Genomic DNA, 23,600 nt, shown 5'->3' on the forward strand with positions numbered 1-23,600 from the left:
TCTCCGTGTGCTCCCAGATGGGCGAGGCCCTGCTGGTGTCCACGCAGGCCGCCGCCGAGCTCAACCTGCAGCAGAAGCTGCGTGAAGACAGCCAGCTGAGGGTGGAGGAGCTGGAGGAGTCTCTGCTGGAGAAGGAGCAGGAGACGCAGAGGCTGCAGACGCTCGTCAGCAAACTGCAGGGAGAGGTACGCCACCTCGCCACGCACCGTCAGCCTGCTAACATGTCATGGATTCCAGCGTCTCGGCCCCCCCGACATGACTTCAGCTTGAGGATGTGTGTTTGCGTGTGCCATGCAGGTCTCTGGTAAACTGATCGATAAGGAGCGCACGCTGGAGGAGGAGATCCAGCTGAGAGAGAGGATCCAGCTGCAGTGCAAGCAGGCGGAGAGGGCGGTGGACGACCTCCACATGGAGCTGCAGAGCACCAACCAGGCCAGGGACGAGCTGGCCAAGCAGGTCAAACAGGCCCAGGTAGGCGTTCATGAGAGGACATGGTCTAAAGCACTCAGGGGGCGCAAACAACACCCTGATTATTCTAGGGGGTCGCGACCCGAAAAAATTATTATAATTATTATATTAGAATTATTATTATCAAGACAAAAATATACATAAGTGTCGACCTCTATGGGATCTTTAAAAATAGCAATTTATTTCCCAAGGATGTTTCCTATTTCCAGTATTAGATCAAACATCCATGACCTTTGGACTCAAGCAGAGATGTCCACTCGAATGAATCAGTCATCATTGAATCAGAATTGGGGTTAATGAGGCATTCATTATGGAAATCCTGTTTAACAATCAGCGTGCTAATTCCATAATCCCAAATATTCCTCATGGTGTTTTTTCTGAAGATACTTAATCTGTGCCGTTGCTTAATGGCCTGAATGTGTTCTGCTGATGAGACGACAGACAGCTGACCTCAGATCAGAATAGTTTAGAGTTCACCTGTTTGGACGCTGACGTATTATTGCTGAACTCTCTTCCAGGAGAAGATGATCGACCTGGAGAGCGATCTGGAGGAGCTGCACGACAGCGAGCAGAGGTGGGCCGTCAAACACAAGAGAGCCATCGAACAGGTAAGCTCATGGAAACAGTTATTAAAAGTTATTAAATATTACTTTACCATTCATCTACCGGTTATTAAGACATGTGTGTGTTTGCTGTCAGTCTGAGCAGCTGCAGCTGAAGTTGATTCAGGAGAAAGATCAGAGCGACCAGCTGGAGATTGAGAAGGCCACCATGGAGAGACAGGTACCGTGTGTGTGTGTGTGTGTGTGTGTGTGTGTTACACAACATAAAGACACTTTTTTTTAAATAATAATCCTATAATTTCATTCTTAAATGAAAATAAAAAAACACTTGGTAGTGCCCTCTGGTGGACAAACTGTGTAATAGAGACTCTGTTTCTAGATGTGTCTGACATTTTCTGTATTGCAATTTCTTTTCACATATTGGCTTATACAAGCAGATATTATAGCTAATGTGATAATGAGCTAATATATAATATAACAACAACACTAGCAAAATTCTGGTAATATTCAAATTCCAATATATTTGTATAGAACCTTGATATGCAAAATGATTTTAGACTGCTTTCCAAGTAAACATCCCTACATAAATATATAAATACACAAACACATACAGAGACACATACAAAGAAGCATACTGTCCATATAAGGCGTGTTCATTTCCTTAGTTTGGCTTTAAAAGAACACAGTGTCATGTAATAGCTAATCTCTAATAACTGTGTGTGTGTGTGTGTGTGTGTGTGTGTGTGTGTGTGTGTGTGTGTGTGTGTGTGTGTGTGTGTGTGTGTGTGTGTGTGTGTAGCTGCGTGAGCTGCATCTGGAGGTGGAGGAGCTCCAAAGCTCCAGAGTTCAGGAGGACGTCATCTCGAAGGCGGAGAGCCGAGTCAAGGAGTTGGAGAACGCGCTGAGGACCGAGGAGAGGTCAGTTATTACGCAGCATCTCCCTTTAAATCTCCTCTCAACGCTCACTTTAATAGGATTTTTTCTGAATTGACGGTATATTGTTGTATTATTTCTAAGCTATCTTTTATTTTAATTTGAATTAACGTTTCTTTTTATTTATTATATTTGTAATTATTATTTTAACAATGTCAGCAGTGTATCTACGATGGCGTGAAAAATACATTTCTTGTAAATTTACCACTTAAATCTCAGAATATATAATTTTTTTGTCTTGTGATTTTTGTAGCTACACTAGTGCTAATATATATATATATATATATATATATATACTGTATATATATATAATTTATTTTTTTCTAACATCTTTCCGAAAAACCATCTGTGGTTGAGATCATTTGATCTGAAAATAAATGTTTAGTTGTGATCTGATTTGCTTAGGAATTAATAAACAGAATGAAACGTGCTTTAGTTGTGTAATGTATCCGAGGGAACGTCACTAAACACCACATCCTGTTATATAACCACAAGTGTGATGGATCCGTCTCCTCCAGCTCATGGAGAGAGTTAGCTGATGTGTGTGTGTGTGTGTGTGTGTGTGTGTGTGTGTGTGTGTGTGTGTGTGTGTGTGTGTGTGTGTGTGTGTGTGTGTGTGTGTGTGTGTGTGTGTGTGTGTGTGTGTGTGTGTGTGTGTGTGTGTGTAGGAACAAGTCGGTCCTGAGTAACGCCATCAGTAAGCTGGAGAGGAGGATTAACGAGCAGACGGATCAGATGGAAGAGGAACACAGGATCGCTTCGGAGCAGAAAGACCTGGTAACCCTCCACCAATATGTCTGTCAGCTACTTTCTGAGCAGGAATAATACTATTTACTGGAATAAAAATATATATATTTATAAGAGCGTCCTGCAGGAACACTGGCGTACAGGCAAAATGCAACTATGAGTATGAATTAAAAAAAAATCAATTCAGAATCTAAACCTTCATCAGAGTCGCAGGAAGATAAACCCGACATATGAGCCGACACAAACAGGAAATGGTCTGTAGACCAGACCGTCTCATTTTGGAGACCACTTGTTCGGCCTTAATGAAGCCGAGGTATAGACTCAGCTATTATATAGTGGGTTTTTTTGGGCTTCACCTTTATTGACAGAGGATGTTTTAAAAATGGGGGAAAACGAGAGAGAAGGTCCGAAGGCTGCAATCAAATCCTGAACACTGCAGTCATGTCATACAAATATTCCCTTTTTAGGAAATATTGTAAAAGAAAAGTTTCAACAACATCATTACCCCGGAAGAAATGTGCTTTTATGACATTAACACACACGTCACATTGATGACCATGAACAGCGGTAAAAATCGTTTTTTTTACGCCTCAGTTGTAAACCTCACTAAGCGTGGCCTGTGATTGGTCCTCCAGATGGCGCAGAGGATCCGCTCCCTGAAGCGGCAGCTGAACGAGGCGGAGGAGGAGGCGAGCAGGAGGGAGGGCCAGTACCGCCACACCCAGAGAGAGCTGGCCGAGGAGAGGGAGACCAGCGGCCGGCTGCAGAGGCAGCTGCTGGACCAGCACCTGACGACAAAGTACAGACGCTCACACACACACACACACATTCATACCCTCCTATAAAGGCACACATCCAGTCTGGTTCACGGTGACACTGTTATGATCAGGACTCATAATAAAGCAACATGTCTCTCTAACAGGCGGAAGGAGAATCTGACCATCCGTCAGACCCTGGACAACCTGAGGCTGGACCTGAGCGTCGACGACGAAGACGAAGAGCAGCTGGAGACCAACACTGTCACCAAAGTCTAAACCCCTCCCACTTCACACTCATTACAAAGCCATCACATAGCGGTCTACGTGCGTTTAGACCTGCATCCACACTTAATCACAGTGACGGAGAGGAGGCGTCTGCAGGCTGCCAGGACCAAATCTAGTCTTCAAAAAAAAGAGAAGGATGAAAGCTTCATGTGACCAAACCAAAAACCCCACCAGGACGTTTCCCTTCACTGTGGTGTCCTGGAAAGAACTATGTCATCTGGTACTAACATAAAGACCAAAGTTATTCATATTTCTTGACAGATCTTCTCGTTAAATGTTGAATTATCAGACGGATTTGAAATGTTTGCATGGCTTGCCGACCTCCGATGCACTGACTCAAACATTATCCATGGAAATGAATTGCAAGCGTACCATTTGAATTGTGCATCTCCAGTATTTTCTCTGTAATCAGCATCAAATGACATAGCTCTTTCCAGGAATCCTCCCAAGAGACTGTAAATCGCATATTTACTGACCTCTCCTGGTGACACGTAGGAATTACAGCCATTAACTGCCTAAAAGAAATCCCAAAGAGCAGCGGTGTAGTGAGGAAGTGCTGGTGGACCCACATTAGAGCAGAGATGCTCACGTTAATAAAGGGAAACCTTCTCGTGACAGTAGTGACATGATGAGGATTTAAAGGCGCCTCGTCTTTAATGTGTTGCTGTAAAAAATAAGCTTTAATAGCCTGAAGTATATTTTGGAGTGTGAGTGTTCAACGTCATGCAGTTGCAGAAAAGTGTTTGTTTGTTCCACTTTTAGAAGGTTCACATTGAAACGCTCGCTGGCTCCTCGTAGGTTTGGCAAACGTCTCTGGTTTGTGTGTTTTGGGTGGAGCTTTGCCTGCAGGAGGGATTCACTATGTCACATGCAGTGTTTGAACACATTCCACGCTGGTTGTCGTATTACACTCCAACGACATGGTGGGATCCCTGGATGTGACGGTACTTTTTCATTCACACGCCGAAACAATTAAGAGATTATTTATATTGAGCGTTTTATTTGTTTTTATGTTGTTTTTAGGATTTGAAAGTTATTGAATTTTCTGTATTTGCAATCGCTTGCAGGGCATAAAATCATTTTAGAGAATGAGATGATTTAGACTTCGGTTTCAGGCATTTTGGGGGGTTTGCTGCCGTCGTGATGTAACTCTGCCGTCCGCATGCCGTCTGATTTAAGAAGTAGGATTTGAAGAAAATCTTACTTCACACTTCATTTATCTGCATCTTTGTTAAATGTATTTATGCAAATTAAATCAGCTCGGGCATAGATCGAAAGGATTGATGATTAATGAAAACATGTTTTTTTAATGGTAATGGTTTTAAGGTTTAAAATGCAGCAGCTGAGACGTTTTAGCTCTCAGAAGTCAAATAAAGTCTAAATACAGTTGATGAAATGTCTTAATGCGTCTTAAAGTGTGGCACAGGCAAAAATAATAACATAATTTCCATTATTTATAATAGATTGCATTGGAAGCGGTTTATGATAAGTGGTTTTCTGTACCATCTGTTAAAAGTTTTGTATGCTCTTATTTTGGAGGAAATAATGTCTTTGTTTTGCTACAAAAAGCTAACAGACAGTTAGAAACATGGCTGCATTGTTAGATTCAAATCATCAGTAGAAAATGAACTGGTTCCATTCTTCAATATTGATAAAGTCAAAAAGTTGATAAGTACTTTAATTTGAAGGAAGAAAAGTCACTTCCTGCTTGTGATTGAGTAAATTGAGTCCCGTTCCAGCTGTCCTGTCACAAACACATAGAGCTAATGTTCCAATAACGTTTGGATTCTCTGTTATGTTTACATTTCTTGGTGTATTTTGCTTTTATTCTTTTTTTAACGGCAACATAAGTCACATGATCATATTTCAGCTGTTGGGAATACGTGCTGCAGGTTATTTTCGGTTCATTATTCGTGACAAAAAGCGATGGTGTCGACAGATATGTATAAAAAGATTTCTTTGACTTATTTTTGTAACTACAATTTACATCCTGCTGGTTCTGCTGTTCTCGGGTATTTATTTTTCACATTCTCTCTTTTGGTGAGAAGTTTCTTGATACAAAATGCAAATAAATACTCCACTGTGAATTCTGGGTATTATCTGTGTGTTTTTCACATAAAGTGTATGACTTCTTATGACGTGCTACTCTATGACCTTGACATACTGTACTGTGATGTCTTTACTGACATTTATTTTACAAAGTTTTAAAAAGAAATGTTTTTGACCATGGCTTTTTATGACTGTTTTGGACTCACTACACTCAGACTTTGCTTGATATATGATACGAGCAATTTTAATGACTTTTTACAACAATTAGGAATTCTGTCAACTGACTTCCATGAATTTTCGACGTATTATATTATAATGGCTGCGCGGTGGTGTAGTGGGTAGCACTGTCACCTCACAGACGGAGGGTCCTGGGTTCGATTCCTGGTTTGTGTGTTCGGGTTCCGCCGCCCTGAATACAGGATAAGCGGTGGACGTTGGTTGGATGGATGCACTATACTATGACTTTTTTGGACAAAGTAAACTAGTCAGTCAGACTAGAGCATGTCGAATAGGGATGACGTTGCTGAAACTGCGGTGAGGACTCGTCCCTAGTACTCGGGGGCCAACTCTACCACTGAGCCATCACGGCACCCCTGAGAAGCAAAGTCTAATGTGGTGAGTCCAAAAAGGTCATAAAGAGCCAGAGTCTAATATTTCAGGGGGAAAAAGGTCATCCTATAGAATGTCAAAAAAAAAAGGTCAGTCGACAGAATTCATAAATTGTTGTAAAAAGTCATTAAAATCCCTCCTATCATATATCAAGTAAAGTCTGAGTGTAGTGAGTCCAAAACAGTCATACAAAGCCGTAGTCAAATTTAAAAAAGTCATACTATAGCATTTCGAAAATTCACAAAAAAGTAAATCGACAAAATTCATAAATTGTTGTAATAAGTGATTAAAAAGTCATAGAAATCTCTCGTATCGTATATCAAGTAAAGTCTGAGTGTAGTGAGACAAAAACAGTCATAAAAAGCCATAGTCAAATTAAAAAAATAAGTCATAGTATGCTACAGTATGTTGAAAATTCACGAAAGTCTGATAAAATTGATAAATTGTTGCAAAAATTGTTTAAAAAGTCATAAAGAATTCCTCGTATCATATGTCAAGCAAAGCCTTATTTTTTTGTGCTGTTTTGGCCTTTTATTGAGAGAGAGAGAACATGAGTGAAAAGGAGAGAGAGAGGAGTCTGCAGCTGAAATGAGTCTTCTCTTCCGTTCTGCCTGCATGAATTAGAACATTACATTATTATAGACATGAATTTGCATAACCCGAGGCCACGTAAAATAACCATGACTTGTAATAGTGCATGACGTAATTGTGGCACGTTGAACAGATGAAGTTTGGTCTCAAACTGGAAGACAAGGAAACCCAGTTTGTTTTAATAAACTTATACTCACTGATTTTGGCAAAATGTATCACACATAAATGTTGTTTCCAATTTGATTCTGCATTCCTGAATGAGATGTTGCTCTTCAAAAGATATGGTAAGTTTTGTGAAACTGAACATTTCATTCCTATTTGTCAACTATGTTTTTTATTACTGTAAATTGGGTCATTTTTTCATTCAAAAACGGGTAAAAAAAAAGCAGATATTTTTATCAGTGAGATCGCAAACGACACGACTCCTGAATCATAATCAGTGTTTTGTGTTTTGTCATGTGATCATGTGATTAAAAACATTTCAATATTCTGCATCTAAGATTGTATGTTTATCAAAGTAAGAGACTTATAGAACCCTAAATAATCAGAAAAATACTTAATATTCTGATCAGATTGATAGTTTGTACAGAGCTGAGTCAACACACATTCCTGTAACGTGAATGAGTATTTCTACTGCTCCCCTCGCTGAAGTGTTCCGTGACCTCTGACCTTTCCCTCAGTTATAAATTTCACTGGGGTTAATTGCTGGTCAGCTCACCTAACATTCATCACTTTGAAGTTAACGGAGTCCGACTCATTCTCGCTGATGGTAGATAAATAACGTGTTGTCATGGGAACCAGTGGGATACAGCCGGGGTTTAAACAGCTTGTTGTATGAATTAGGTTTGAGTTTCAAATGAAATTGACACCATCCTTTACATGTTATTGTAAGAGAGGCAGGATATTTAAAGAGGATTTCATTATGTCCATTTCTGTGTGTCAGTGTCCAAAATCTAACATGGAAACGTTTTTAATGTTAATAACCAGAAATAGGATGCTGTTTTATGTGGTAAAGTCTTGACATTATTCATGCTGGACCACATAAATAATCTGAAGTGAGGTTTTCACGTAAGACTTGCTGTCTTTTATGTTCTTCTGTGTGACATGATGCCTTTATAGCCATTCTGACGTGTTCATGTGGGTTTTAATGAGTCCAAGCATGTCCTCTCCAGCATCAAGTCCATGAGGGACTCCATCCAGCCTGTATCACAAACCTCATCACAGGCTCCAGGGATTTCCCTGTAATCCGGTCCAAGACGCCCCAGGTAGCGTCTTGGACCGGGGACTGTCCACCTTTCTGTCCTCATGCTGGCAGGACTCATAAGAGACATTTAGATTGAACTCCTCAGTGTGTCTGGCAGTGAGGCCCCTGGCAGCGTCTTGGACCGGGGCCCTGTACATATACTGCTCCATATGAAAGATATGATTGTCTGAGAGGTGAATATAGTTGGTTCATCATGCATTCAGCACACAAGTCAGTGTTTATTTTTCTGACAACTTTTTACCTTTACTTTAAAACAAATATCTCTACTTTCTCCCTCAAGTTAGCCTTGCAAAAAAAAAAACATTAGAAATGTCCTTCATAGGGATACTTTATACTTTGAGTACATTTCAGAGCCTGTACTTTTTCACTTTTAAACACAAGTATCTATAGTAGGGAATGTACTAACACGTTCGCATAAGACTAACAAGACATTTGCATAATATTAGCTAACATTTCATGGATATTCCTGTATAACTGACATCGCTGCGTAGTCTACTTGAAAATAGACATGAAATCCCTTGAGCGGGGGGCGTGGTGCTGCTTCCTTCATCCAGCTGCTGAGTATTTGTGTCAGAGCTATTGTGCTGTGCTGTCGCCACTAATTGGTAATATCCTGAGTACAGCAGGAAGGAAGCAGTTGGCCTGAGTTACGTTACATAAAACAACCACTTTCTCTCTGTTCGTCAGGCCAAACCGTCCTCCACCAACACACTGGCAAAAAACGGCTCTTAAGCCTTCATGACGACATGTGCACATATTAATAGATCCTTTCATAAAGACATAAAGCCTGCTTGAGCATTTCAGATTCATCAGACAAATGATGGCATCTTTCTAATAAAGACAAGAAGACAAGCGTTGGGGGGAAATAAGTACTAAAATCATGCTGCCACATCTACCTTGCACAACTCACATTATTCGACCTATTCTAGGATCTATCTATCTATCTATCTATCTATCTATCCATCCATCCATCCATCCATCTACCTACCCATCTACCTACCTACCCACCCACCCACCTACCTACCTACCCACCTACCTACCCACCTACCAACCCATCTACCTATCTACCTACCCACCCATCTACCTACCTACCAACCCATCTACCTACCTACCCATCTACCTACCTACCTACCAACCCATCTACCTACCAACCCATCTACCTACCTACCTATCTACCCATCTATCGACCTACCTACCTGCCTACCTACCTACCCACCCACCCATCTACCTACCTACCCATCTACCTACCTACCTACCTACCTACCTACCAACCCATCTACTTACCTACCTATCTACCCATCTATCGACCTACCTACCTATCTACCTACCTACCCACCCACCCATCTACCTACCTACCCATCTACCTACCTACCTACCTACCTACCTACCTACCTACCTACCTACCTACCTACCTACCTACCAACCCATCTACTTACCTACCTATCTACCCATCTATCGACCTACCTACCTATCTACCTACCTACCCACCCACCCATCTACCTACCTACCCATCTACCTACCTACCAACCCATCTACTTACCTACCTATCTACCCATCTATCGACCTACCTACCTATCTACCTACCTATCCACCCACCCATCTACCTACCTACCCATCTACCTACCTACCTACCTACCTACCTACCCATCTACCTACCTACCTACCTACCTACCTACCTACCTACCTACCTACCTACCTACCTACCAACCCATCTACCTACCTACCTATCTACCCATCTATCGACCTACCTACCTATCTACCTACCTACCCACCCACCCACCCATCTACCTACCAACCCACCTACCTACCCACCCACCCATCTACCTACCTACCAACCCATCTACCTACCTACCTACCTACCCACCCATCTACCTACCTACCTACCAACCCATCTACCTACCTACCTACCAACCCATCTACCTACCTACCTACCAACCCATCTACCTACCTACCTACCTACCTACCTACCCACCCATCTACCTACCTACCTATCTACCAACCCATCTACCTACCTACCCATCTACCTACCTACCTACCTACCTACCTATCTACCCATCTATCGACCTACCTACCTACCTACCTACCTACCCACCCACCCATCTACCTACCTACCAACCCATCTACCTACCTACCTACGAACCCATCTACCTACCTTCCTACCCGCCCATCTACCTACCTACCTACCAACCCATCTACCTACCTACCTACCTACCCACCCATCTACCTACCTACCTACCTACCCACCCATCTACCTACCTACCTACCTACCAACCCATCTACCTACCTACCTATCTACCCATCTATCGACCTACCTACCTACCTACCTACCTACCCACCCACCCATCTACCTACCTACCCACCTACCTGCCTACCTACCTACCTACCTACCTACCCACTCATCTACCTACCTACCAACCAACCAAAGACTTAATTGTCACCAATAGACAGAGAAGAAGAGGACAACGAACTTCTGACGAAAACACAAACAAATAAAATCAAACTCCCAGACGCTAAACGTGTGATAAAATAGTATTTATTTCACAGACACATACATGGAAAGGAAGGGGGGAAAACAGCTTATGGTGATATCTGTCGTACACATAAAGCAAAAAAAAAGAAAAAAAAAAAAGACTATGTACATCTGAGAATGGATGCCTGAGTGTAATTTGAGGTTTAAAACCAACAGGCTCCATCTGCCATCACATACTGCAGAGGAACGTAGGAAAACAAAGAATACCACAAAAGTGTCCACACAAACAAAAGAAACACGAGTGTGAAGCAGAAAGACGGGAACCGGATCACAGTCCCGATGCTGCACGCGGCCCACAGCACACTCAGTCTGAGGAACGTGTTCTAAAACTGCACTCCGTAAAGTGTCTTTGAAAAATGTTTCATAAACTCACTCCTTAAAAAATTTAAATTCTGTTGTCATTTTGCAGTTAAAAATTGGAAAAATATTCACTTATTGAGCAATTCTGAAGAAATGTCTCTGCTCATGTCCGTTATAGCACTTTAATATTCCCTATATATATTTTTAAATGACTACAATTTGTGTAGTTATGCTGTATTCAGCAACATAAAGTGTTTTTTTGATGAGTCAGCTGCTAGCTGGACTATAATCTTCATTATGGTCACATTTATGAAGGCCTAGAAAGTATGAAATTCAATATCCAGGAATTAGAAATGACAAGGACTGACAGAAATGATCGACGACTTAATATTTGGAGGTAATATTATGAACATGTACATTCATTCATTACTGGCCCATCCACTAACACGTTTCAAATCCAGTTTAAAATGATTATTTTTTTGTTATTAGATCATTTTGCTGCATGTACATTTTGTTTTTGCTATTTGATATCAAAACAATTGTTTTCCAATTTAAACAGAGAGTGAAAAAGCAGCTCTGTGTCAAATATGATTTGAATCATTTGAAAATGAAATGGTTTGACTTTCTTTGTTAATGTTGTCACAGGAAGAGCCAGAAAAAAAAAAGTTCAAAACCGCAAAGAAATGGCTGAAACTGAACATTAAAGTAAAGCAAGTTGGATGAAGACGAGTTCAGTAAACACATTGCCCATACAGTAATCGTACAGTAACACAGCTTCATATAACTGGGAAGAAAGACACAAATACACAATGCTGGAAAGCTTCAGACATGGAGCATCCTCAGTCGCTCACTAATACTGGATTTCTGTGGGGAAACTTTCAGTTTCTTTATTTATCAGGGCAACATTTTACTACACAAACATCACAATTTGAGTATTTACTGAAATAAATTGCCATTTGCTCCGATTAAATTCCTTGTAAGAAAGTTATTTTTATCCAAAATTACAATTACATATAATGCATGTTTAATTAAACTGCATCATAATGCACTTCAAAACGTAATGGCTAATTTGTCTTTAATTTAACAATGTAATATAAGACTAAGATGAACCATGTCTGTGAATATTTCCGATGTTTTTTTTGTTGTTGTTTTTTTTTGTTTTTACATATAAACATCACTTATAATAACATACATGAAATGTATTTTTAGTGTGATATACAATATTTAAAAAAAGAAGCTTCGACTGGATCCATGCATAATATGTGGAGCTAGCTTGTCAAACTGGAAAAAGTTTGACTTAGATGCACCTTGTTTCTGATACAAACAACCGCCTACGGAAGCCCATTTCTGCCATGAAAACCCCTAAAAAACAATGCGATGAACAAAAAGATCATTAGAACGACAAACTTTTCTTGAAATACATGAATGATTTTGAGAAAGCCTCTCAATAATTAGTCATTATTTCAAGATAAGAAAATTTTTTCATTCTTTTGAAAAAGTCTCTCATTAGTAGAGAGATTTTTTTCAACACATCGGCAGAAATAGGCTCCCATAGACACCAGACAAATGCAACAGAGAAAGTTTTTTTTTTTTTTTTTTTAATGCGAGTGCCCCACTCCCAGTGGAGCCGCTCACTTGTATCAGTTGCAGACAGGACACCAGGTTTGTAGGCGTCAAAGCAAAACTACACCAGATCTACTCTTCTCGAGGTATTTGGGCTTCTCCTACGGTGAGAACTGGCCACAACAGATCATTCATGTTCCGTGAGTCGGTGTGAAGCAGTAACGGGGAGAGAACCATGTCAAAGTTAGTGTGGAGTTTGTCATGTGACAGTGTTACTGTCTACAACATGGCAGCCACTTCTAGGTAAGATTATTTCAGTGACTTGATGGATAACAAAGTGCTTTATACATTTCCAAACTGGCCTTTTTCCCATCGAATCAACGATCGAGCTTGTTAGCAAGCGTTTCTATCTTTAGATCTACAAACTCTTTTTTTAAATGTTTTCTTTTTAATAATGCAAACGTATGTAGTTAAAATATGCCTCTCACTGCCGTGTGACTGCGTTCCTCTTCGGTGTCACATGAGGTAAACACCACAGCCTATAGGACACACTCATATCACATTAAAAAGTTAATTTGATGTAACAGTGGCCTCGTGCTTGATTGATTCATTATAATCGGATGATTGTCATTTATCATTTAAGTGCCAAATAGTTGCCAGTTACAGCTTCTTTGTAAATGAAATATCTGTAAAAAAAAAAAGATCTTACACGTCGTATCAAGCATCATGCTCAGAGACACTTTTCTGTGCAAACCATCATGACTTTAATGAATAACGTCTTTGCCGACCTCCAGTGGGGCAACGTCTCGCCTCGCTGCACTGATGCCCAGGTGTATTCTGGGATATCAGGTGGTTACAGGTGCAGCGAAGTCCACTTCTGAACACATCATCAGTGTTTTCCACAGACCACAGGGGGTTAGGGTTAGTCGGCAGATTACCGCTCTTCAGCCTGTTGTGTGTGTGTGTGTGTGTGTGTGTGTGTGTGTGTGTGTGTGTGTGTGTGTGTGTGTGAATGTTGAGAAATAAATCTTTTAGGGTTGTTTGGATTCTAGAGAAGACAGCAGAATATGTATAGTGTAATACTCTCTAGCTAACTAAATATATATGTAATGTCATAATGCTGGTGGTTTGTGAACGGCCAATATCTCGTTTCTTATCGCTCTCTCTCTTCCCATGCGTCTTTCATTAACACACACTCAGTAACAGTGGATGGATGGATGGATAGAAAGGTTTAACAATAGAACACCTATACTTTACATCAGACAGCAAAACATGCATATCATGAAACAGAAAATCTCTCGTCGTGAATGAAATAAAGTCGAGACAACCCACCCACCCACGCTGGATCTGATCCTCCATGTCCATCCCTCAGGTCAGGAGCCACCAACGGGCGGCCTCCTGCCCCTCAGCTGACACCATTAATGCCCCTGGATGCTGCTTTCATCAGATGCACACACACACACAAACACACACACATACACAGAGAGAGACTGGCAGTTTATGCTTCCTTCACAGCATTGAGTCGGTCGGCCAGTCGATGGAATAACGGACGCACATTTATCTGTCACTTCTCCCGATGAATCTAAAACATAAAGGAGTTCTGGGTGAGAGAAGAGAGGGAAACTGTCCCACAAAAAAAAAAGTGTTTATGTTCTCCTGTTTGGCAGCTGCACTTCCTGTCCTTACTTGTTGCTTAAGAGTTCGAAAAAGCGTCGCTCCTCTCCAAAAAAAGGGGGAGGAGTCAGTCCGCCTGAAGCAGCGTTTGGTTCTGAGTGGACTCAAATGTCCTGATGCAGCATCGCTCATAGAGTCCGCCGACGAGTGAGCTGCAGTGACGTTGCCGAAGTGACCACAAAGAAACAGACTCGGGTCCGTTTTCCCCCCGTGTTCGTCTTCTGATGCATTATGGGTAGTGCAGCTATAGATGTGACCATTGAATATGTCCAGGGTAATCTTGCAAAACATTCCCTTCAGTCAGCTTTGATATACTGGGTAACTTTACCCAAATCTGCAAAGGTCCTTGTGTAGGTTCATTGCTGTCCTGGATCCGGGGTTGGGCCCTGGCAGATGCATTCTGGTTAATGTAGTTGAATACAGACGATCAGCTTGCTACAGTTGTAAAAGCAGAGGCTGACTGGGGAGGAGCCCTAGAACGGGCTGACAAGGAGAAGATGCTTGAAATCAACCTAAACGGAGTAAAAGAGGACAAGAGAAGAGAAGAAGAGAAGAGGGGAGGAGGAAAAAAGCAGAGAGAGAGGTTGGAGAAAAGAAGAGAGGAAATGAAGGAGGGTAAAATGGAGGGAAACAGATGGGAAATGCAACTTTAAAAACATGTATAAATCATAATGTAATGAAGCGCTGCCTTGAAAGCACAGATTTAAATAACAGAGCTGCATGGGAGACATGCAGGCATACTTACAGGGTTATAATCTGTGTGTTTGTGTGTCAGGCTTATAATCACATGTTGGCTGCCTCTCTGGAGGCCTGTCTGAATGTTGTTTATAGCAGCACTGTGAACCATGTTTATTTCATACTAACAGAGCCTCTCTATGCTCTCACTGGCGTGGCTCCCATTTGAGGGCATTTTGTGGTCCTCATATAATATCATCTGGAAGAATTGACACTTAATTAGCTTTTTAATTGTCTTTGCCGCAGAGGTTACTCGCCATCCAGGGGTCTAAAATGATCTGCCAAACCAGCTAGACTCTGATCATGAGCCACGTGTGTGGCCATCGGTGGAAACTCGACATATTCACAACACATGTGCAAGAAAACAAACGCGAGAAGGAAATTCAATCGGACACAACATGCCGTGGAGAAGATGTTTAGACCAAAGAAAGACAAAGACAAGTGCTCAAAACAAAACCAAAGAAAGCTCACTTTAGATTGGCATGGACTTCATTTTGACCATAGAGGTCAGTTCCTGTTTGGTCACATGATCGCGCCGTCGCTGCCGTACCCTGGAAACACGAGAGAAGATAATAAGTAAACAACCTAAAACCTTCAGGATGCCGAGCTCTGACAAAACCAATGCTCATTGAGATCCAGAGAGAGACCACACAGCTGTGGGCTGTGGATGTGGGATGTGTGTGTGTGTCTTACCACACGACAAAGATGAGGGAAAGGACGGTGGTGAGGACGACCACAGAGAACAAAACCAGCAGGATCACCAAACCCAAATTACCTTCATCATCAGGATGTACAGAATCTGGATAGGGAGAGAAAAAAACAACAACAGGGGAGGTCAACACAGCAAGCGATGGAGGGGGGGGGGGGGGGGGGGGGGGGCTATACGGTGAAAGACAGAGTTAAAGCAACAGAGACGAGGGCTGACTCAGATGAAACATGTAGACGTGTGGTGAAATAAAAGGCTTAAACAAAAAACAAACAGATGGAATTAAGACACAGTTCACACAGGTCCTTCATTGTCTTGTCATAACCAGGCAGCAGACCACGGGTGTGAAAAGTGAAGCCAAATCTGAAGTGCCTTAAACGTGCATTATCTCTGCTGGCCAACAGGGGGCCAGCAGAGATAATGCTTTAGTTTAAATCTAATTCAATCCAGCATGATGTTCATTTAGTACATTATGGTCCATTTAGAGTCCAACAGACCAGAAAGCAGGGGATGTTTTAGTGTCTTGTGATTGACAGGTCGCGACCACGCTGCCAAAGCTACTTTAAAGGTTTTTATAATCGCTAACAAGCGCTTACCCATACTTCTGACAACCCATACTTAACACAGACTCACACCTACAAAACACAATTGGCCAAATAGATAATTTTCTTCTCAAAAACACATTTTGTTAAATATATACTAACTCTTCATTTCAAAATAGAACACATCTTTCTCTGCACACACTAACTTTACCAAAACACTGGAAATCTGACTCAAAATGAAATTATTCTGTCAAAGAATAACACTTGTTTTCACTTCACAAGGTACATGCAGTCAATCAAAGTATACCAGGTTTCAAAACACTGGCTATTGTTGACATTGCAAAAACTGCATAGACTTTTATGTTTCAGCATTGCCTGTGATGTGGATGAGGTGCTGTGGCCAGACCAAAACAGAAGAGAGGATGCGGGATGGTTGTTGTTGTTTTTTGTAACTGTATACAGTAAATTCTTCTGGTTTTGTATGTAGACCACTGTATATGCAACCTTGTGTTGGTTTGGATGAACACTGTGTACATTACAGTATTCTTGTGGGAAAAATAAAATATATAAAAACAATATTCTAAAATATTTTACAACACATTTATGTATGTACTGTCTGTAGTGAGTGTAACACTGAACAAAAAAAGGCCTAAGTCATTATGGTAAATGGAGAAGAAGTGTTCATCGTGTTTTACATTGAGCACATCAGTGTTCAACTGGTTCTTATAAATGTCTATTCATATGATGGTTTGTGTGTGTCATTTGAAAACAAAATACCATTTTGAGAAGAAATAACATTGTTTTGAATGTAAAGTTTCATTTTGCAGGAGAATTGAGGGGTTTTGCCCATTGTGTGTGTGTTTGTTTTGATTTGTGTGTAGAGTTCTGAGAGTATGAGGCATGCTTTCAGAAAATGTGTGTAAACAATCGAGAAAAACTGTAAAGGGAAATTACTAAATATAAATCTAAATAATATAATATCCATATCTTGTACCAAATTACAGGAGGTAAAAATACTGTTTACAGTATGATAGAACAGAAAAAGTTTTACAGTACTGCATTCTGAAAAAAACAGCAAAAAGCCCAGATAAAAAGTTTGTCTTTTTCTGTTTCTGTTTCCAAAAACATCACTCCTCAAAGTCCTCCTTTTACTGTATAAGTGTCAATGTAATAGAAAAAAATAACCCCTGCCACTGAGTCTAAGCCACACTGGAATCTGCTGTGGTTGGCCCAATTTAGCCAACATAAATCAGCTGTGTGTCAATTATTCAATTGTTTGTTTATTATCAGCTGAGAAATATTGTTTTTGGACTGATATCATTGCAGAAGCAGAGGTTTTTATACCTTATATAAGGTTTGGAATATTGTTTTTGCTATTATGGGATGTTGTGTGTTAACATTCGTAAATAATACAAAAACAATCCATCATTTTGTTGGGAGGTATAGCTTGTCTGTTAAGAAAATGTAAGCATTGTGGAAATGTGTTCACTGGCATATTGTGTGAAGACGACATGAAATGTGTGAATGGTATGGCCAGAAAAAAAACGATGCTGTGCTTATTGTGTTTAGAGTTTTGAAAATGTGACAACTGGTTAGACAAACGCTTGTAAGCGACTAAAAAAAACTGTAATATTTAGCTGTAAAGTTTAACTTGAATTATGAAGGTAACTTTTTGAACAGCTTCACACCAGAAGTCAGATCCAGATCCACTGAGATTGCTGCTCTGCTGCTTGTGTTCATCAGAACCACCCTCACTACTGCAGTCCAAATATGGTCACTTCCACTCACGGATTGCAAAAATTCCACGATGGCGACGACCAAAATCCAAGATGGCGATTCTCATATACAGTATTTTGTCTCAACTCGTGTTTGTGTTTGTTTGAGCAGAAAAAATAAAGAAAAAAAAATAGTGGTTTGTGTGTGTTCTTGGATTTAATTACTCTCTGGTGAGAAGTTAATTTTATATGTGCCTTCACAGCTTTCACACAAACATGCATTTATCATACTGGATAGAGGAGTAAACAACTGGTTCACACACAAACAAAACGAGAAAATGTGCAAAAACACAAAGATTCATGAGCAACATCTGCAAAGGACAGTGAACACACAGACGCACAAACAGACGACGTGGGATTCACAGCAGAGCAGCCACGGAGACTCACTGCTGCCAAAACCCATCCTTGTGTCTCCATGTGTATCCTTGTGTCTCTGTGTCTCCTTGTGTCTCTTTGTGTCTCCGTGTGTCTCCTTGTGTACACTGTGTGTCTCCTTGTGTCTCTTTGTCTCCTTGTGTCTCTGTGTGTCTCCTTGTGTCTCTGTGTCTCCTTGTGTCTCTGTGTGTCTCCTTGTGTCTCTGTGTCTCCTTGTGTCTCTTTGTGTCTCCTTGTGTACACTGTGTGTCTCCTTGTGTCTCTTTGTCTCCTTGTGTCTCTGTGTGTCTCCTTGTGTCTCTGTGTGTCTCCTTGTGTCTCTGTGTGTCTCTGTGTCTCCTTGTGTCTCTGTGTCTCTGTGTGTCTCCTTGTGTCTCTGTGTGTCTCTGTGTCTCCTTGTGTCTCTGTGTGTCTCCTTGTGTCTCTGTGTGTCTCTGTGTCTCCTTGTGTCTCTGTGTGTCTCCTTGTGTCTCTGTGTGTCTCTGTGTCTCCTTGTGTCTCCTTGTGTCTCTGTGTCTCCTTGTGTCTCTGTGTGTCTCCTTGTGTCTCTGTGTCTCCTTGTGTCTCTGTGTGTCTCCTTGTGTCTCTGTGTCTCCTTGTGTCTCTGTGTGTCTCCTTGTCTCTCTGTGTGTCTCCTTGTGTCTCCTTGTGTCTCCTTGTGTACACTGTGTGTCTCCGTGTGTCTGCATGTGTCTCCTTGTGTCTCTGTGTGTCTCCGTGTGTCTCCTTGTGTACACTGTGTGTCTCCGTGTGTCTCCGTGTGTCTGCATGTGTCTCCTTGTGTCTCTGTGTGTCTCCTTGTGTCTATGTGTCTCCTTGTGTCTCTGTGTGTCTCCTTGTGTCTCCTTGTGTCTCCGTGTGTCTGCATGTGTCTCCTTGTGTCTCTGTGTGTCTCCTTGTGTCTCCTTGTGTCTGCGTGTGTCTCCTTGTGTCACTGTGTGTCTCCGTGTGCGTGTTTACATGTGAATACTGTGTATTTTTTTGTGCTGTGTTGTGTTGTTGTCCACATGTGTGTGAGCTGCCATGTACTTAACTTTTCATCCAGGACACACACACTGTAGAGAACATAACACCCTGCAGGTACAATTTACTGCACTTATATGTAATTTGGTGATGAGGCCAGACAAGAGGTACTTGTACTGCTCCATCTAGAGTATAATAACAGTAAATATGCCTTATTGCTGCATTAATGACTGATCCGGCTTCTTGCTGGTGCCAAATAGGCAGCGGAGGCCAACCTACTCCTCCTGCTGTTTGACTAGCTGTCAGTCACACTGATTGATCCAACCTTTGATCAACTCGACTGTTTTAATAAGTTCACCTCAAAATCAGATGATGGATGTTTTGGTTTTTAATGTAATGACACAAGTTTTAGCGGTTGCATTTCATTTCAGGGACTGGCGTGCACTTAACTCGACACGGGTAAAAGTATTTGCTGTGGCAGAAGCAAGACTAGCAATGATAGCAATTGCAGCCTGCGGGTGTACTAAATAAAGCAGTATTAATTATAGTAATAGGAGTAGTATATGCAGTAGTAGCTGTTTTAGTAATCGTACCAGGTACCTGGTAATTGCAGAGGTCTTGGCAGAACTGCTCACGATAATAGTCGTGGCAGTGATTACACTAATATTGAGTTACAACATAAACACATGCAGTTTTGGCGTTGCATCTGAATAATTTCACATTGCGAATTACCATTTGGAATAACTTACTGTTTGACTTCGGGGTGGAGGCTTCGGGTTTCATGTCGAAGGGGAAAGGATAGTCTGGGAAGTGATCCTCTGATGGGATCTCCTCTGTGGATTCTGTGGAGGAGACTGTAGTAGAAAACAAAACACACACACTTTTAGGGATTTTATTCTGGTGAGTAACAATGAGTATGAACAAGGTACAGACTCTGCTGTCAAAGGCTCACACATGACTGCTAATCTATGATGCAGGAGATGCATCAACCCTGATGAACACATTAACTGTAGGTCAAACAATCCAAACTCGAGCAACAAGACTTCTGACAGGAACCAAGAAGAGAGCTCATGGTTGTGTGTGAAATAGTTCATTACATCACTGCTGTTACAGAACTAAACCTGCCAGGTCAACAGTGGCTGGACCATCCATCATAAATACCCGCACATGTTTTTGTAATAAATACATATTGTAAGCTAATTTGTTGTCATTTAAGTTCCTCTGGTAAGAAGCAATGCTGCGTATAGGGCTTTTATTTTGAAAGGTAAGAATGAAATGAGTTGTATACGCAATGTGGAGACAATAAGTGTATTTTCCCAAATAAATAAATCAATTCAAAGTACTTTGTGACCGTCTCTGTTGTGATGCTCTGCTAACGTTAATTATTTACTTTTATCCAGAGAGACTTACAATAAGTACATGTGACGGAAGAATATATCATTTTCAGAGATTTGTCTCAACGACAGCTCAGTTTTTCCTTTTGAAGGAATGCCTGGTCACCCTCAGTTTTATTACACATTCTTTGTTAAACATGCAGGGCTGCAATTGACAATTATTTCAATTTATCTCCAGAATGATCTGCAGATGAGTCTTTTGATCTAAATAAAACAGAGAAATGTCCATCTTCTTTATACATCTTCTTGTATTTATTGAGTTTCGTCTATTTATGAGCTTTTAAATCTTCTAAAAAACATGATCTGATGTAAAACTGAAATGAACATTTTGTCTTTCTGACCTTGCCATGGCCTGACGAGAAGCAGGGGGCTCCATTCGCTCCACTGGCTCTCAGAGTCCACGTCGTCACGGGCTCGGATCTGGACTTGGTGGAAGTGACCAGCCAGGGCGTCGAGGATCACGACTGGACTCTCCTCAGAGTAAACCTGATGGACGGGGAAAGAGACGGGACAGGGACTTGTTCAAGGCATCACTGTGGCTTCACTGAAAACATGTTGAAGGAAGATCTCATACAGATGTTCTTATCAAAGTTCCTTCGATTGGACTTAATTTGTATAACTGACTTTCATCATATCACAAAGTCATTTGTCATGTGGATTAAGACTACACATAATCTACTATCTGCAGTGAGAGAGAAGGAAAAATCTGATCTAATTTAGTGACCTAGCATTAAATAAAACTACATTTTAAACTGAAGCTTTTCATGATGCTCGTGAGACATGAGGAAAAGATGTTTCTTGTCTATTCGACATGTATACTGGTCTAACATGAAGCCTCGGGCCTTGCTTCCTCACCTCGGACCAGTACACGGAGCCCAGTGGTCGGTATCTGATCTGGAACAAGAGGGGGAAAGCAGCGTGCAGCGGCCAGGAAGCCGGGAAGTTCCACGAGACCATCAGCCTCTTTGGGAAGCCTTCCAGCTCATTCACCAACAGCGACTCTGGAGGGTCTGGTTTCACTGCGGACAAAGACAGATAGAAGGGTCTAGCCACAAGTATTTCCTCTATGGTTGGTCTACTATTTAAAAGACAACAAGAAAAAAAGCATAAGATGGCAGATGTGAAAAATCAGAGCAAAGCACCTCAAAGTATCTGATACATCTACCTCGGCAGCTCTGGGAGATATAAAGTAAATCCAACTTTAATTCAAATATGGCATTACCATATTTTCTATTACTAGACGTATCCAACAGCTCTTACTGCTGAAGCACATTTGAAGCATCACGCCACGGTGACAACAAGTGCAGAGGTAAAAAAAAAAGCAGCGAGCAATATGCAACAGGTACTTCAGGCGCTATGAAGACTCAAGGCCAGCGTGAACGGCTCGGCTCGAGAGTGACAACAACGTCACGCACACAGAGGAGCAGCAAAACAAGCTAATTGATGGACCAAAAGGGAAAAATTATGTGCAGCATTAGAAACCATGACATTTATAAAAGCACTAATATTATATTCTTTCATAAGGCCCAAAATCTCTAGTGGCGCCCCAAACATAGCCTGATCAAAATGTGGCAACAAACAAAAACTAATAATTATATTCCAAGGGATAAAACCCTTTGAAATGCGGTGCGTATTGGAGCACCAGAGTAAAAAAGTAAAGCACCTTTTATCACGTCAATCTGCGTTTTTCTTTTGGAAAGTAAAATTAACAGAAACTGACATCCCGTCTAAAACTACTAAAGTTTTTTAAGGCAACAAAAGATGACACAGAGTTGCCATCTTCCTGCGGTCATCATCAGCCTGCTGCACTGTAGAGACGACCTCTGGTGGCACCTACTGGTCACTACAACACATCGCATCACTATCATAGAAAGCACAGCGTTTGTATTCATGACGATTGAAAATCATACTGCAGAGATTTCTAAATACTGTAATGCTGCCCAAGCCAGCCAATCACAGCTTGTTTTATCAGAGTGTGGAGCACTGGAAACACGGTGACAATGATAAACCTTCGGAGAAGAAATGTGTGTGTGTGTGTGTGTATGTGTGTGTGTGCGAGATCTTACATAGCTCATGTAAATTTAAGCGGAAATATGCCGTCTCAGACCCAAGGGCGTTGGTCTCTGTGATTCTCAGGGTATGCAAGGCCTGCCAGAAGGCAGGATGCTCTACATCACAGTGCTTGCGGGCTGCATCCACGATGCATGGCCTCCATTCCTGACCAGTCCCCCTTGAAAACAAAGAAGTCATTGTCAAGCGTCGCATTCTGTTGGTTGTAAGACAGCTCGAGTGCGTGCTGGAAACTGCAGAAGCGTTACAAGTCACCACAGCCCAATGGTGAAGTTTCTTCAGTCCACACTCAGTTGAGAAACACTGCTGTAATTTGTGTTACGGTTAAAAGTTTCCACTGGGAGTGAAGAGAGGGAGCAGAGCAGCGTGGACAGGTGTCCACTTCGGGATACGACTCGTACTATATGCACTTCAATTAAACATGTAACTCTGTGGCACATGCATCATATTTAGTTCCTTTACAGCTCATTCTGGATGTGACCTCGGGCGTTGCTTTGCGACTAGCAGTAGCTCACTCTTACCTGAAGGAGGCATCGTACTTGGCTGGCAGGAAGGTCTTTACTGGTTCCGACCAGGAGCAGCGAACATGCGTGTGATTGGGCACTTGACAGGAAACGCTCAGCAGCCCAGGGGGGTCTGGGAGATGAGAGACAGACAGTTTGTTTTCAGGGCTGAGAGGGAGAGAGAGGGTCTGTTAAATGTAATA

General features: G+C 41.5%; 2 protein-coding genes across 5 annotated transcripts in view; one reads left to right on the plus strand and one right to left on the minus strand.

Moving 5' to 3' along the window:
• LOC311029888 (uncharacterized protein) overlaps positions 1–5,841 on the plus strand; it is a 54,079-nt gene extending 48,238 nt beyond the window's left edge. For all 3 annotated transcript variants that reach the window (XM_084035285.1, XM_084035286.1, XM_084035287.1), the window contains 8 exons: positions 18–185; positions 298–471; positions 987–1,076; positions 1,168–1,251; positions 1,831–1,949; positions 2,633–2,741; positions 3,347–3,510; positions 3,634–5,841. In XM_084035285.1, coding sequence (XP_083891411.1) covers positions 18–185; positions 298–471; positions 987–1,076; positions 1,168–1,251; positions 1,831–1,949; positions 2,633–2,741; positions 3,347–3,510; positions 3,634–3,745 — 1,020 coding nt within the window. In that variant the 3' untranslated portion in view covers positions 3,746–5,841. The remainder of the gene's footprint in view (positions 1–17; positions 186–297; positions 472–986; positions 1,077–1,167; positions 1,252–1,830; positions 1,950–2,632; positions 2,742–3,346; positions 3,511–3,633) is intronic.
• A 4,943-nt stretch (positions 5,842–10,784) lies between these two features.
• Positions 10,785–23,600, minus strand: part of il11ra (interleukin 11 receptor subunit alpha) — a 57,582-nt gene continuing 44,766 nt past the window's right edge. Inside the window, exons 5-12 of one of the 2 annotated variants that reach the window (XM_084035303.1) lie at positions 23,416–23,530; positions 22,891–23,054; positions 21,680–21,843; positions 21,166–21,310; positions 20,180–20,284; positions 15,763–15,859; positions 15,541–15,620; positions 10,785–14,846 (exon numbers count right to left, since the gene is read on the minus strand). In XM_084035303.1, coding sequence (XP_083891429.1) covers positions 15,542–15,620; positions 15,763–15,859; positions 20,180–20,284; positions 21,166–21,310; positions 21,680–21,843; positions 22,891–23,054; positions 23,416–23,530 — 869 coding nt within the window. In that variant the 3' untranslated portion in view covers positions 10,785–14,846; position 15,541. Of the gene's footprint in view, positions 14,847–15,540; positions 15,621–15,762; positions 15,869–20,179; positions 20,285–21,165; positions 21,311–21,679; positions 21,844–22,890; positions 23,055–23,415; positions 23,531–23,600 lie in introns of both variants that reach the window. The other variant, XM_084035302.1, reaches the window with a different exon arrangement.

The sequence above is a fragment of the Eutrigla gurnardus genome (genome assembly GCF_963514095.1).
Source record: "Eutrigla gurnardus genome assembly, chromosome: 19".
Classification (NCBI taxonomy): Eukaryota; Metazoa; Chordata; class Actinopteri; order Perciformes; family Triglidae; genus Eutrigla; species Eutrigla gurnardus.